The sequence below is a fragment of the Pristiophorus japonicus genome, chromosome 5 (genome assembly GCF_044704955.1).
Source record: "Pristiophorus japonicus isolate sPriJap1 chromosome 5, sPriJap1.hap1, whole genome shotgun sequence".
Lineage (NCBI taxonomy): Eukaryota > Metazoa > Chordata > Chondrichthyes > Pristiophoridae > Pristiophorus > Pristiophorus japonicus.
This window is the reverse complement of record NC_091981.1, coordinates 242,133,742-242,150,039: the sequence shown is the minus strand read 5'-3', so window position 1 is coordinate 242,150,039 and position 16,298 is coordinate 242,133,742. Positions and strand designations below refer to the sequence as shown.

Below are 16,298 nucleotides of genomic sequence, written 5' to 3'. Positions count from 1 at the left end.
AGTGTCATCCGCAAATTTGGAGATACTACATTTAATCCCCTCATCTAAATCATTAATGTACAGTGTAAACAGCTGGGGCCCCAGCACAGAACCTTGCGGTACCCCACTAGTCACTGCCTGCCATTCTGAAAAGTACCCATTTACTCCTACTCTTTGCTTCCTGTCTGACAACCAGTTCTCAATCCATGTCAGTACACTACCCCCAATCCCATGTGCTCTAACTTTGCACATCAATCTCTTGTGTGGGACCTTGTCGAACGCCTTCTGAAAGTCCAAATATACCACATCAACTGGTTCTCCCTTATCCACTCTACTGGAAACATCCTCAAAAAATTCCAGAAGATTTGTCAAGCATGATTTCCCTTTCACAAATCCATGCTGACTTGGACCTATCATTTCACCTCTTTCCAAATGCACTGCTATGACATCCTTAATAATTGATTCCATCATTTTACCCACTACTGATGTCAGGCTGACCGGTCTATAATTCCCTGTTTTCTCTCTCCCTCCTTTTTTAAAAAGTGGGGTTACATTGGCTACCCTCCACTCCATAGGAACTGATCCAGAGTCAATGGAATGTTGGAAAATGACTGTCAACGCATCCACTATTTCCAAGGCCACCTCCTTAAGTACTCTGGGATGCAGTCCATCAGGCCCTGGGGATTTATCGGCCTTCAATCCCATCAATTTCCCCAACACAATTTCCCGGCTAATAAGGATTTCCCTCAGTTCCTCCTCCTTACTAGACCCCCCGACCCCTTTTATAACTGGAAGGTTGTTCGTGTCCTCCTTCGTGAATACCGAACCAAAGTACTTGTTCAATTGGTCCGCCATTTCTTTGTTCCCCGTTATGACTTCCCCTGATTCTGACTGCAGGGGACCTACGTTTGTCTTTACTAACCTTTTTCTCTTTACATATCTATAGAAACTTTTGCAATCCGTCTTAATGTTCCCTGCAAGCTTCTTCTCATACTCCATTTTCCCTGCCCTAATCAAACCCTTTGTCCTCCTCTGCTGAGTTCTAAATTTCTCCCAGTCCCCAGGTTCGCTGCTGTTTCTGGCCAATTTGTATGCCACTTCCTTGGCTTTAATACTATCCCTGATTTCCCTTGATAGCCACGGTTGAGCCACCTTCCCTTTTTTATTTTTATGCCAGACAGGAATGTACAATTGTTGTAGTTCATCCATGCGGTCTAAATGTCTGCCATTGCCCATCCACAGTCAACCCCTTAAGTATCATTCGCCAATTCATCCCAGCCAATTCACGCCTCATACCTTCAAAGTTAGCCTTCTTTAAGTTCTGGACCATGGTCTCTGAATTAACTGTTTCATTCTCCATCCCAATGCAGAATTCCACCATATTATGGTCACTCTTCCCCAAGGAGCCTCGCACAACGAGATTGCTAATTAATCCTCTCTCATTACATAACACCCAGTCTAAGATGGCCTCCCCCCTAGTTGGTTCCTCGACATATTGGTCTAAAAAACCATCCTTTATGCACTCCAGGAAATCCTCCTCCACCGTATTGCTTCCAGTTTGGTTAGCCCAATCTATGTGCATATTAAAGTCACATATTATAACTGCTGCACCTTTATTGCACGCACCCCTAATTTCATGTTTGATGCCCTCCCCAACATCACTACTACTGTTTGGAGGTCTGTACACAACTCCCACTAACGTTTTTTGCCCTTTGGTGTTCTGCAGCTCTACCCATATAGATTCCACATCATCCAAGCTAATGTCCTTCCTAACTATTGCCTTAATCTCCTCTTAACCAGCAATGCTACCCCACCTCCTTTTCCTTTTATTCTATCCTTCCTGAATGTATTACAGTTGGTCTCAGTGCTCCAGCCATAGTCAAAACAACTCTGACCACAACGTCAGATTGCAATTTCAATTTTGAGCAGGTTATCCAGAATAAAGATATAAAGGGAAGATTAGAAAATATTTATTTAGACAGAGGATGGTTAGAATGTGGAATTCATAAATAATTTTAATATGGAATTAGGCAGGTGCTTGAAAAAGAGGGAAATGGAGAGTGAGTAGTAGAGTGGGATTAGATTAGATGCTTCATGTGGCAAAAAACACCTGTTCAGACTTGATGGGCAGAAGGTCAGTTGTACTATAGCATTGTATAGTTCTGATCTGTACTGACTTAGCTGATGTCTTCTAGTGCAGCAGGTAGGGTACTACAATTTACCCCAGAGCTTTGGACTGGAGAATGAGTTGGCTTTGCTGCATCTGATGGCTTTCCAGTGACTGTCCTGGAAAGTGTACGTGTATGAATGACAGAATTAGGTTCAGTTCACCAAATGTGCATTATTTTCACTTCAGGAATAACACCAGCTTAATTCCCTATCCCTTTCCTTCCACTGCCAAAATCCATATCGAATCACCTTGAGAATTAATTTCTTAATAGTCTTCTCAGCGCACTCCTTCCCCTTTTTAATTTTCACAAATCACAAACTCCAGTCAATCCAGAATGCTCTTGCCCAAGTTCTCAATTGTGAAAATTCATACACACCCATCATCCCTGCCCTTGCCCATCTCCCCTGGCTACCTGTAGCCCAGCACATTGACTTAATAAGGTCCTCATTTTAATATTTCTCCAAGGTTTTGTCACACCCCATCTGAGCCCATCTTATCCAGCTGTATGTCCTGGTCCACTCCTCTAATCCTTATGACCTGGATTACTACAAGTGTTCTTGTGTACAAAAATGACAGGCTGGTCCATTGAGACTGTCCCGTATAGTCATGGTGCACTGAGCATCATGATCTCCAATGCCCCCCACCCACCAACAGCTATGTATTCTCCTGGGAGAGGCAAAAACATGATAATAAAAATCCCTAGGCTAATTCAGGGAAATGTTTTGGGGGGGGGGGGTGGATTCCTCTCCATCCCCGAGTGACAAAACACAAGTTCTTGGAGACCACAGTGACTATCCGGTACATCACCCAATACCCCATATACCTTTTTGTACGCTGTGATATTCGCGCAGCTCCCTTTTGAAGGCTTGCAGCAAATCCACACTCACTACATAAACTGGCAACTTGTTCCAAAGGTCAATAATGTTCTGTAAAACCTCCTGACATCTAACCTAGTTCTGTGCTTATGTAGCTTATACACATGTCCTCTCATCCTCCCTAATGTATCTAATTCAAATAGATTATCCACATGGGCATATTCTAGTCCCTTCATTATTTTAAAGATCTCACTCAAATCTCCTTGAAGTCTATGTTTTTCTAGAGTAAAAAAGATCCAGCTCGCTAAGTTTATCATGGTAGCTAAGGGCTTTTAAGCCAATTATTGATCTAGTAGCCCTCTTCTGACCTTTTACAGTGACTTTATAATCACCCACTATGTGAGGGGATTCAAATGAATGCAGTATTCTCGATGATTCCTAACCAAGATCTTGTACAAGGACAATACAGTGCTTTTTTCCCTCCAAATTGGATCAATCTTAGCAATAAATCCAATACTCCATTTACTTTTGCTATAGGCTCATGGCACTGGTTGTGAACCTTTACAGATTCATACATATAACATCTAGGCCACTTTCCCGTTCAACAGACCTTAGTTTGGAACTCTGCATGGTATACACATGGTTGGTGTTAGCCTTACCCATGTGCATATTGCCAAATTTACCTATTTTAAATGACATCTGGCAGACATGGTCCCACTCCCCCTATCACATCTGGATTGTTGTTCTTTCTCATCCAAGGTTCTACACTTGTACAAATCTTTGTATCATCTGCAAACTTGCAGACAGTTCTCCCAGTACCTTCATCCAGATTATTAGTAAAATTGTGAAGAGCAAAATGGTTTCAACACTGATCCCTGTGGACTCCACTAGTAACTGGTCTCCATGCAGAACCATTACCAGTAATAACCTTCTGCCTATGAGAATGCAGCTTTTCCTTATCCACCCCAGGATCTTCCCTCCAGTCCTAGCACAAAATATATGGCTATAGGAACCTTATTTTGGAACTATTGGGTGTTAACATGCATTTGACAGTTTAGTGGCGCCAACCTCTATTTAGCTTATGTGAAACTTATGCACTCCAATTTCAGCTTCCCTCACTTTCATCATGCCTCAGGTAGATACTTAAGTCTCCCAGTCCAGTTATCAATGCCATTATTGTCATTTTCATATTTTAGCCTGCAAATTAGCCAACTATGTAAATGATATTCATCACATGCAAAATGTTAACCGAAAAGTTGACGCGAAGAGGCTATGTTTTAGTAAACTTAAACCATAGTTTAACTATTGCTGAATATAAAATCTGCCATGAACCAGCACAATTGGGCAGTGTTTTAGAGCGTAATTTAAAAAAAAATTTTGCTTTAAAAAATATTCTGATATATTTAAAAGTGGTAACGGTGCAGTTTGATTAATACAGCTGAAAATTGATTTATCGCAAAAAATGAGCATTTTTTTAATCAGAGTGTTTGAAGCCCACCAGTGAGTAACCTGATATTAAATAATTGAAAATGACTTTAAAAAACTACACAGAACCATTTACTAGTTATATTGGTGTACATTAATCAGTTTTTTAGTAAATATAAAAAATATATATTCAAAAGCTTTCAAAACATGCCTATTAGTGTCCTTGCACCCAAAAGAACCATCTTAATTTTAACAACCTCCTTGAAGGCCCACAAACGGCTGCAATTAGTGGAAACTCGCAATGATGATTAATTCAATCTGGGGACTTGACTAGTTTTGTGGCACTTTACAGCCTTCCGGATTCAACATTGGGTTCAACAATTCAGATCATAACCTCTGCCCCATTGCTTCAGACAGCAGCTGTTGCTCACAACACCTGCAGCTTGTAAGTTAGAAGAGATTGTGGGAAGAGAAGGAAGTGAATGTGAGAAGGAGGATTAGGTAGGATGATACCATCATCTTCGATCGATTCATCCCCGTTGCTGGCCACGAGCTCAGCAATGTCCATCCCAATAACGGACGGCACCATCTTGTCCAGGGAGATTAGGACATGCAGGTGCACCTGATCCCTTCTGGTTAGCTTCTGCTGCCTCCAGTTATGCGCCACCTTGTCCTGCAAGACAGAGGGAAGTGTGTCAGTGAGTGTGGTGCAAAGTGTTTTGGTGATGTGGCTTTCATGGTAGAATAGCTGGTAGTGTATGCACCTGTGAGATGTGGGTGTGAGGCTTGCAGCAGTGTGTGAGGGCGAGGTGAAGCATATTAATGTTAGGAATGAGGCTGATAGATAGAGATTGTTGGTAGGTGAGTGATAGGAGTGTGGTGATTTGAGCACTGTCTGAAGCGACAGGTGCAGTTGGTAGGATATAGCATTTGAACATGTATTCACTGACCATGTCCACTTTTCTGAGGTCATTGAACTTCTTGCAGCAGTGTATCCATGTCCTTGGGGCATGACTCCTGGCATTGACCTCTACGGCTATCTGTTCCCACTGCTTTCTGACCGTGAGTGTGGAGGGCCTCCTCCCTCCTGCGGATACAGGCCACCTCACTGCCTTTCTACCTCTTCCAACAAAATCTGCAGTACAGTATCTCTGAAACTTAGAGCCCAACCTCTCCCCTGTTGTGCCATTCCTCACTCTATCCCAGGTTAGAATCTCATCAACTCCGACTCCCAGCTCCTGCTGCAGCCACAATGCATCTCCTCTTTAAGAGGTGCAGGCTAGCTTTAAGCAGCTTTAACTAGTGCTATTCCCTCACGATATTGGTACCTACTGATGCGCCCAGCCAATGAACAGTGCAGTTAGTGCTGCCGGGACGTTAAAATCATTTAAATGAGCAGGCAGCACAGAGTTGGCGTCAGAATCAAATGGTGTGGGTTAATCGCGCCAAGTTATCTCTGTGCCCTTTGTCGGGGGCTATCGAATTTAGCGGCTTATAACTCATATTCAGAGTTGTTAAGCCTATAAACCTGCTAGACTTTTAATTTACAAATTATGACATCTGAACATTTTGGCTATATTGCTTATTGTATACATGCAGCTGAACAGGTGTATTGGAATTGTCACTCTCTATATTGATTACTAACTGCAGTTAATTTAGGATGTAAAGGATTCCATTGAGATAAGAGATACAGTGGTGTCGAAATTGCCCCTTTTTGCGATGTGAAGAGAAAAAGATTAGTGAACACAAATGTAGGTCCTTTGCAGTCAGAATCAGGTGAATTTATAATGGGGAGCAAAGAAATGGCAGACAAATTGAACAAATACTTTGGTTCTGTCTTCACGAAGGAAGACACAAATAACCTTCTGGAAATACTAGGGGACCGAGGGTCTAGCGAGAAGGAGGAACTGAAGGAAATCCTTATTAGTCAGGAAATTATGTTAGGAAAATTGATGGGATTGAAGGCCGATAAATCCCCAGGGCCTGATAGTCTGCATCCCAGAGTACTTGAGGAAGTGGCCCTAGAAATAGTGGATGCATTGGTGGTCATTTTCCAACAGTCTATCGACTCTGGATCAGTTCCCATGGACTGGAGGGTAGCTAATGGAACACCACTTTTTAAAAAGGGAGGGAGAGAGAAAACAGTTAATTATAGACCGGTTAGCCTGACATCGGTAGTGGGGAAAATGTTGGAATCAATTATTAAAGATTTTATAGCAGTGCATTTGGAAAGCAGTGACAGGATTGGTCCAAGTCAGCATGGATTTATGAAAGTGAAATCATGCTTGACAAATCTTCTGGAATTTTTTGAGGATGTAACTAGTAGAGTGGACAAGGGAGCACCAGTGGATGTGGTGTATTTGGACTTTCAAAAGGCTTTTGTCAAGGTCCCTCACAAGAGATTGGTGTGCAAAATTAAAGCACATGGTATTGGGGGTAATGTATTGACGTGGATAGAGAACTGGTTGGCAGACAGGAAGCAGAGAGTCGGGATAAACGGGTCCTTTTCAGAATGGCAGGCAGTGACTAGTGGGGTGCCGCAGGGCTCAGTGCTGGGACCACAGCTATTTACAATGTACATCAATGAATCAGATGAAGGAATTGAGTGTAATATCTCCAAGTTTGCAGATTAAGCTGGGTGGCGGTGTGAGCTGTGAGGAGGATGCTAAGAGGCTGCAGGGTGACTTGGACAGGTTAGGTGAGTGGGCAAATGCATGGCAGATGCAGTATAATGTGGATAAATGTGAGGTTATCCACTTTGGTGGCAAAAACAGGAAGGCAGAATATTATCTGAATGGTGACAGATTAGGAAAAGGAGGTGCAACGAGACCTGGGTGTCATGGTACATCAGTCAATGAAAGTTGGCATGCAGGTACAGCAGGCGGTGAAGAAGGCAAATGACATGTTGGCCTTCATAGCTAGGGGATTTGAGTATAGGAGCAGGGAGGTCTTACTGCAGTTGTACAGGGCCTTGGTGAGGCCTCACCTGGAATATTGTGTACAGTTTTGGTCTCCTAATCTGAGGAAGGATTTTGTTGCTATTGAGGGAGTGCAGCAAAGGTTCACCAGACTGATTCCCGGGATGGCAGGACTGATCTATGAGGAGAGACTGCATCGACTGGGCCTGTATTCACTGGAGTTTAGAAGAATGAGGGGGGATCTCATAGAAACATATAAAATTCTGACGGGACTGGACAGGTTAGATGCAGGAAGAATGTTCCCAATGTTGGGGAAGTCCAGAACCAGGGGTCACAGTCTAAGGATAAGTGGTAAGCCATTTAGGACTGAGATGAGGAGAAACTTCTTCACTAGAGAGTTGTTAACCTATGGAATTCTCTACCACAGAGAGTTGTTGATGCCAGTTTGTTAGATACATTCAAGAGGGAGTTGGATATGGCCCTTATGGTTCAAAGGGATCAAAGGGTATGGAGAGAAAGCAGGAAAGGGGTACTGAGGTGAATGATCAGCCATGATCTTATTGAATAGTGGTGCAGGCTCGAAGGGCCGAATGGCCTACTCCTGCACCTATTTTCTATGTATCTATGTCCATTAGAGCCTCCAAGGGGCACTGACTGGGTGCGAAACACTGTTTACCTGGGGGGGGGGGGGGGGGCGGCGGGGGGGGGGGGGGGGGAGAATGGTGGGGGGGGCACTATCGCACCAGCGAGATCGCCCGGGATTTGCAGAGGTGCTCTCCGGGTAGCATCTCAGGCCGCCACGCAACCGGTGATGATGTCATTGCTGTGTGTGTCGACCCCTTTCCGCCCCATGGAGGATATTGCCCCGCGAGGCTGGTGTGTGTGGGTGTCAGTGCCAGCCTCACGGGTCGCAAAGTGGGCCGACATCTGCTCGCAGGGCAGAAGTTAAAGGGGAGGTTGCGAGCACCCTGCACCACCATCTTGGCAGTTTTGCCAACTCACCCGTCAGCCCACCTTCTTGCCCCTTTGTGTGGCCACCATAATGCAGCCCGGCACTCCATTTTGGATGCCGGGCTGCAGCCTCGGTACCACATTGCCCTGGTGGCTGAGTGGAGGCTGTGCAGAGTGCGCAGCAGCCCTCCTCTTTAAGCGAAGGGGAGGGGCATTGAAATGTATCAGTGCTACGCGCAGCATTCGCATAGCACTGCCGAACGTGCCCCAATAGTGCCACTGGACCAGCCCCAAACGTAAGTGGAGTGCGTGAGATTGCGTTCCACTTCCTCTGAGGAGCGGTAAGGCCAATTCCGCAGCTGGGGTGGGACATCATTGCTGGGCGCAGGAAGTACTGCCCTGAGCAGGTTACCAACCCTAATTGCAGGGCAATTTCTCCCCCTGTCAGTCATTAATGTACAAAAAAGCACTGGCTTTTTGTGGATTCCAATTGGGATGCTCATTGGCTGCCTAATTATGCATGAAAGTAGTACTCAGTCAGGAACTGGAATGCTCCTCTTATACAAGAGTGTGACTCAGTCACGAGTTTATAAATCAGAAAGATTGTCAGAGACTATTAAAAGACGCTAATCACTCAACATACTCTATTCATACCTTAACATAAACATTTATATGTAGTAGATGTCAATTGAGGAGTACTGATCCATCAGCTGAGGGAAGGCAGTAATTGGCAGGTTTTCTTGCCCAAGCCTTCATGGGGCCTGGAGTCAATGTTGAGTACTCCCAGGGCTACTCCCTCCTGACTGTATACCACTGTGCTGCCTCCTTTGGTGGTTCTATCCTGCCTGTGGGACAGGACATACCCAGGGATAAGAACATAAGAAATAGAAGCAGGAGTAGGCCATATGGCCCCTCGAGCCTTCTCTGCTTCAATAAGATCATGGCTGATCTGATCGTGGACTCAGCTCCACTTCCCCGCCCTGGTAGGATGGTAATGGAGGAGTCTGGAACATTGGCTGAAAGGTATGATTCTGTGAGTATGACTCTGTCAGACTTGTGCCAACATTGTCCCAATGTTGGCACAAGTCCCTAGATGTTATTGAGGAGGACTTTGCAGGGTCGACTGGGTTTGTGTGTCTTTGTTGTATCTGAAGCCGGTGCTGAGGTCGATGCCAGGTCGTCTGTCCGGTTTTATTTTTATTATTGTTTTCAGTAGCATTTTGGTACAACTGAGTGGTTTGCTAGGCCATTTCAGAGGGCAGTTAAGGGGCAACCACATTGCTGTGGGTCTGTAGTCACTTAAAGGTGAGGATGGCAGATTTCCTTCCCTAAAAGACATTAATGAACCAGATGAGTTTTTACGACAATCTGTTAGTTTCATGGTTACCATTACTGATACTAACTTTTTATTCCAGATTTATTTAATTAACTGAATTTAAATTCCACAGCTGCCGTGGGTTTGAACTCATGTCTCTGGATCATTAGTCCAGGCTCTGGATTACTAGCCCAGTAACATAATCACTATGCTACCATTCCCTTAACATGTGTTACCGTTCCCTTGCGTGTGTGCACTGGAAGCTTTGTGATCCTTGTTTTATCTCAATGTATACATTTTTTTCTCTCTCACAGAAATCAAAAAGTCTGTAATGAGTCAGAAACAAGGGACAACAATTGTTTCTTTATTCATACAAGCAGTAGCAGTAGGAAGTGTTCATATCTATAATCTATTAATTCTAGTCTTTAGTTTTATTAGTTAGTCACATTGTTGTTTAATTCTCTATTACATTATAAAACAGTAAGATTATCATTTAGCCTTTTCCTCTGCATTAAGTCCATCAATACAGTTTATTTATGACTTTAAATGAACTGAGTTCTTTATTAGTTACCTTTGCTGTTTAACCTCTTTATTTAGATAGGATATTGATGTGTACACCAAGAAACACTGTCATCTAATCAGGGTCCTACTGCCTGTTTACAGATTCTCACGTTTATCCGGAGGAGAAAAAGAGAAAAATGAATGGACAGACTCATGAAATGAATGGATAATGGACATGAACACTTACTACCTTATATAACTATCTCTATGATTAGTTATGTTGTTTAGGTTTTGCAGCAATGATTATTTCACACGCAATTGTTCTGCAAATTCTGGATTAGTATAAGTATAAGATAGCTTAAAGCAAACTTTCTTCTTTAATCCTCTAAAAGAAAGCAGATGAAAGCATTGAAATAACTTCTGACTATATACATAGAAAAGTAACTTGTTGGCTTTTTTGGGTAAGTTTTCAAATAATGGTTTGAAAATCAAGTGCAGTGAATGCCCACATTTCCACTGCATGCCAGCAAGGGTCCTTGCTGGGAGTGCAAAGTTGGAAAAGTACTCCTTATATGTGTCAGCTTGACCAGCCTAGGTACATTTAGGCCTCTTTTAGGGGCCTCATCCTTGCTGACCTAGCTGAGATCTGTTAATTCTTCACAGACTAGAGATTGAACTTGGCACCTTCCTGATGTGTATGATTCGATACTACAATGCAAGGCGCTTTTACTCACTGAGTCACGGTGGACATCTGTAACTGGTTCTATTATTTATATATAACCCAAATTAAACACAAGCCGTAATTGCTGTTGACAACACAGAATGACTAGTTCATCAGCCATTTTCAAACTTTGTTGTCAAATTCTTTGATCAGCCAATATTGTAGTCTGAATTAGGCATTGGAACCAAAACTAGTCAACAAGTTTGCCAATGGAACAACCTCAATATAGATTGTTGAGAGGGTGGGGTTGTTCAGCCAACACAGTATTTGTTTTTAAATTTGCAGTTCTACATCAACATTACAATTTCATATCTAAAAGAACTATGTGTGTTTCTGTAATTCATGTCACAATCAACATGCAAATCGCTTTCTTGACTCCTTTTACACCAGTTTTTCCCTCCTCCTCTCTACTCCTGAAGGTGTTGACTCCTTGTTGACATACAGTTCCATGGCAATGATCGACCGCTGTTAATTTAACCAAGTTTCTATTCTTTTTCTATAAGGTGAATGCCCATCGTCTATTCCACTGTTGGGGTAAGCTGTATTCACTCAGTGTTCACATTGATGCACTTTCAGAAGTGGGGTCCATAGCCATTTTTTGGCTCCCTAAGCTAGGGATGGTGAGTCCAATTGTAGAACCCCTACTGCTGTCCCAGTTGAGATCAGATAACACAGATTTGGGATATTTCTGGTCTTATGGGTCAGCTACCCACTGCCTTGATCATTTTTGTCACTGGGGAGCACATAAACCTCTTACACTGAGCAGTTAAAAAGGCACTAGACAATCTTTGAAAAACCATAACCTGTAATAGATATAAGACAGCTGCAAAGCAATAACGTGGCAGCAGCCAATATGGTGGCATTTTCAGAACAGTCTATTTTTATATATAGCTGAGCCTCTTGAAACTCAATGATGTGGCACAACAACCTTTTAAATAAAGGTGCAATTTTGATTTTGTTAGCTTTCGAAATAAAGCTTCGAAGGAGAAGGGCTCGATGAATAATGTCTGTATAAAGTAGTTCCCTATCCCTCTCAATGAAACAAAAAATCTTACCTTTTAGGAAATATTAGGATAAATTCACTGATCCCGTGCATTGTGCTCCAAGTGGGGAGTTGGACTCGAAGGAGAATTTGCGCTACACTGTTGTGGTCCTATCCCTAAGGTATATTCCCTTGAAGCACCACTCTTCTGAATCGGTGAATTTACCCTATTGATCTTTAGCATATTTTGATCTCGTGGAAACCTACCATTTTATGTTTCTACTGTTTCTTTGTAGGTTACGGGGCAGCCTGCAAACTCGTTGAAAGAGTTCCATTGATTTTAATTAGACCCGGTGTTTTACATTAGCATGTAATTGATCCAGAGCTGCATGACTCTCAAAAAGCACAGGTACCCATCCTATGGTGTTTCTTTTCTTGTTTGGCAATTTGAGACCAACCACCAGAATGATCCAAATGATCAGCTACAATTAACATGAATTAAATTGGTCTTGGACACACACAGGTTGCACTTGTAACTTGTCACTGAGGTGACTCAGGAAGGGAGCAAAGACCAGAAATGCCCAGTCTCATGATACTACAATTGATCTCAGTATCCCTGGACTGGAAGTGAGGGAGAAATCAGTCAACTTCCGTGTCTATCTAGTGATGTGTAGGTGTTTTGTGAGGCCAGGATCACACTGGGTTCTGATGCCCATAAGTCCAAAGACCTGCCAACACTCACTTGACTGCAAAAACAATGATTTTTCCATAGTGTAGTGATCTTTCTCTTTAGATTACCAATTTTCACCCCTTATCCTCTTAATGTGCAGAGTCATGCCGAGATAATCCATGAGTGCTGGTAGCTCGTACCTTACTTAAAAGATCATTCTTCATATCTGAGGCTGGACAGTCAGTGTTGGCAGGATTTTGAACCGATGGGCATCAGAACCCAGCCTGATCCTGTCCTCGCAAAACACACATCAGGGGTACGGCATAGTGGTTATGTTACTGGACAAGTAATCTAGAGGCCTGGACTAATAATCCAGTGATGCGAGTTCAAATCCCACCCATGGCAGCTGGAGGATTTAAATTCAGTTAATTAAATAAATCTGGAATTAAAAAGCTAGTATCTGTAATGATGACTATGAAACTACCAGATAGTCAGAAAACCCTATCTGGTTTACTAATGTACTTTAGGGAAGGAAATCTGCCGTCCTTACTTGGTGTGACTCCAGACCCACAGCAATGTGGTTGGCTCTTAACTGCCCTCTGTATCAAACCGCTACAACAAAGTCAGCACTGTGGGAGCACCTTCACCACATGGACTGCAGTAGTTCAAGAAGATGGCTCACCACCATCTTCTCAGGGCAATTAGGTGGGCAATAAATGCTGGCCTTGCCAGCGATGTTCACATCACATGAATAAAACCCCCCCACAGAAGTTGACTGATTTCCCCCTCGCTCCCAGCCCAGGGATACTGAGATCAATTGTTGTCTCCATTGCTGTCATTGATACGATCAGTTAACTCAGCACTGACCAGGGTGCTCATCAAGTAAAATTGAGACATTCCTGGTCCATATGGCTAAGTATGCATGTAGTCAACAAGGAATCTCCAGCTTTGTTAAGACACAGTATTTCTTAAACAGCTTGTGCAGAATCCTTATTTATTCAAAAGGAGGCATAATCATGTACGTTAATTGTTACGACTCATTTATCTCTAATATTTAATCCAGTTTAGCATTTTTTAAACTCTGTTATCTTTATACTTCTGTAGAAACAGCTCATATACATGCCCACACCCACATATATTTTATTCAGGTAACGTAAGGTTAGGCTTTTCAGTTTCAAGGACAGGGCTATATGTTGACTATCTCTAGACCTGAACTTTAGGATGCCCCACCACCTGCCCTCGGTCAGAAAGGCCTTACTGCCCCGTTACTGCCTCTTAAAGATGCTAGTGGACCTTTTTCTGAAGGGCAATCCAACCCCCCTTTCCCCCCCACCCCTCCTCCCGTCCGTTTGTTTGAGCTGAGATGAGGAGTGCTTTTGGGCTGTTTGACCACAAGGAGCATCATAGCTGAGTCATGCTCATGTGTTCATTTGATCTCTTCCCATACCCACTTTACAGCAGGAAGGAAATCAGAAGTGGAAACCATGGCTGTTTCATATCCCTCTAAGCTGGAGATCATATAGAGTGGCTTCAACATTGGTCTACCTGAGCTCAGCTAAATCAGCACAGAACAGGAACTGAAACTGGGACCTTCCGGGTCTGTATGGCTCAATACTACATCACATTTGCCATCAGTAGGAATTTCAATTCACTCTCTAACATGGCTACTGTTGTAAAACAAAACAAAAAAAATCACATATGTACAGGTGTGGAAAAATGAACATATTGGCTGTATAACCATATTGGTATTTTCTTTGATAACGTAACATTTTAATATATTGCTTGTTTCCACAGTTGTATATGCCTCAGGGACTTTGATCAAATGCTGCTTCTTGCCTTGTGATGATCAGGCGACTTGCCAATATGAGCCTACTTTATTCAATCATTTTTAGTAAATGATTTAGTGTCACATAAGCTTTAAAGTAAGTATGGACACAAATCTTTGATTCAAATCACTTATACTATTCATTTAGTGCAGCTCTTTTTTTCTGTAGGACTTTCATGAGATCTGACATAAGGTCTGGCTTGTCCGATGATCCACCTCCTCCAGGTCTAGAATGGGAGGTCAGTGTGCTATTTTCACTCCTCTTTGGTATGACGGGCCTTTTCAAGGCATTGATGGTTGGGTTGGAAGCAGGTGGTGGAGGAGGAGGTGGCGGTGGTGCTCCTCCGGAATTGCTGTTGAGACAAGGAGGAGGAGGCGGCAGAAAATCAGGAGGTGGTTCTGGAAAATTGCCTGGATCCGGAGGAGGTGGAGGTAAATCCGCAAAGTGAACATTTGGTTTTGGTTGATTACTTGTGCTTGAATTTTTCCGTTTGATTAAGGTAGGAGGTGGTGCTGCAGAAGATGTAGCAGATGGAAAATGTCGGTTAGGTGGTGGAGGAGGACCTGGAAAGGCCGTTCGCTTGAATGGCTCAGCTGGAGTTGGAGGAGGTTGAAAAGGTGGAGGGGGAGGTTCAAAGGTTGGAGGGGGAGGTGGTAGCTCTTCTTCAAAATGCATGGGTCCTTGATATTCAAGTTGAGCAGGTGGTGGTGGTGGGAGGGTGGTATCAGTATCAGTCATCTTCTCCTTAGAATTGAAAATAAATGTTATTATATAGGTCATAGACAAAGGGAACATTCATGTAGCAAACATTGAACCTTTCTTGTTTTCCTAATATTCTTATTAAACGTATCAGCTACTGGTCATATTTTCGAGGCCTAGTTAACCAGATGTCTCAATTTCCCACAACTCAGTGTATTGCATCCTGGGACCAGGTTTGTTATCTGCATTAGAGATGGTAGCACCCTACAGGGAGCACTGTATCATACAGTGGTATTTTAAACAACTCATTAAGAGGGAGTCTAATGGCAATACAACAAAGTGATGGATTCTGTTTCAATTCCCTGCTCTGCTGAGTTCCGGAGCACTTGTACAGAGAGCTGGGAGCAGCTTTAGGGTTGCTGAGGGGCAGGATGCATGCCCCATCCATCCCAGGCACAGGATATGCATGGACCAGAGGGGGACTAGCAGCAAGACAAAATCTGAGGAGAACGAGAAGAATATATTGTGGTCAGAGAGTATATAATCTCCAAAAAAGGAGCCATTTAAAATTTTTGGTAATTTTGTGAGGTTGTTAAGTCCCTTCATTTTCATCACTTGTGATCTATCAGAACAGCATGGCTGGTATTGGGAGCACAAGCTGAAAGGGAAAATTGACCTATCCTGCCCATGTCAAGGATGTCTCGGAGCGGCTGCAGGACATTTTGGAGGGGGAGGGTGAACAGCCAGTTGTCATGGTGCATATAGATACCAACAATACAGGTAAAAAATGGGATGAGGTCCTACAAGCTGAATTTAGGGAGCTAGGAGTTAAATTAAAAAGTAGGACCTCAAAGGTAGTAATCTCAGGATTGCTACCACTGCCACATGCTAGTCAGAGTAGGAATTGCAGGATAGCTCAGATGAATACGTGGCTTGAGGAGTGGTGCAGAAGGGAGGGATTCAAATTCCTGGGACATTGGAACCGGTTCTGGGGGAGGTGGGACCAGTACAAACCGGACAGTCTGCACCTGGGCAGGACCGGAACCAGTGTCCTAGGGGGAGTGTTTGCTAGTGCTGTTGGGGAGGGGTTAAACAAACATGGCAGGGGGATGGGAACCTATGCAGAGAGACAGTGGGAAGTAGAATGGGGGCAGAAGCAAAAGATAGAAAGAAGAAAAGTAAAAGTGGAGGGCAGAGAAACCCAAGGCAAAAATCAAAAAGGGCCACATTACAGCAAAATTCTAAAAGGGCAAAGTGTGTTACAAAACGAAACCTGAAGGCTCTGTGCCTCAATGCGAAGACTATTCGTAATAAGGTGGACGAATT

General features: G+C 43.3%; 2 protein-coding genes across 8 annotated transcripts in view; one reads left to right on the top strand and one right to left on the bottom strand.

Moving 5' to 3' along the window:
* Positions 1-10,371, top strand: part of LOC139264644 (protein adenylyltransferase SelO-like) — a 150,932-nt gene extending 140,561 nt beyond the window's left edge. Inside the window, exon 19 of the mRNA XM_070881456.1 lies at positions 10,237-10,371. Within this exon, the coding sequence (XP_070737557.1) occupies positions 10,237-10,275 (39 nt within the window). The 3' untranslated portion in view covers positions 10,276-10,371. The remainder of the gene's footprint in view (positions 1-10,236) is intronic.
* apbb1ip (amyloid beta (A4) precursor protein-binding, family B, member 1 interacting protein) overlaps positions 9,926-16,298 on the bottom strand; it is a 213,393-nt gene continuing 207,020 nt past the window's right edge. For all 7 annotated transcript variants that reach the window (XM_070881446.1, XM_070881453.1, XM_070881451.1 and 4 more), the window contains one exon: positions 9,926-15,017. In XM_070881446.1, the coding sequence (XP_070737547.1) occupies positions 14,409-15,017 (609 nt within the window). In that variant the 3' untranslated portion in view covers positions 9,926-14,408. The remainder of the gene's footprint in view (positions 15,018-16,298) is intronic.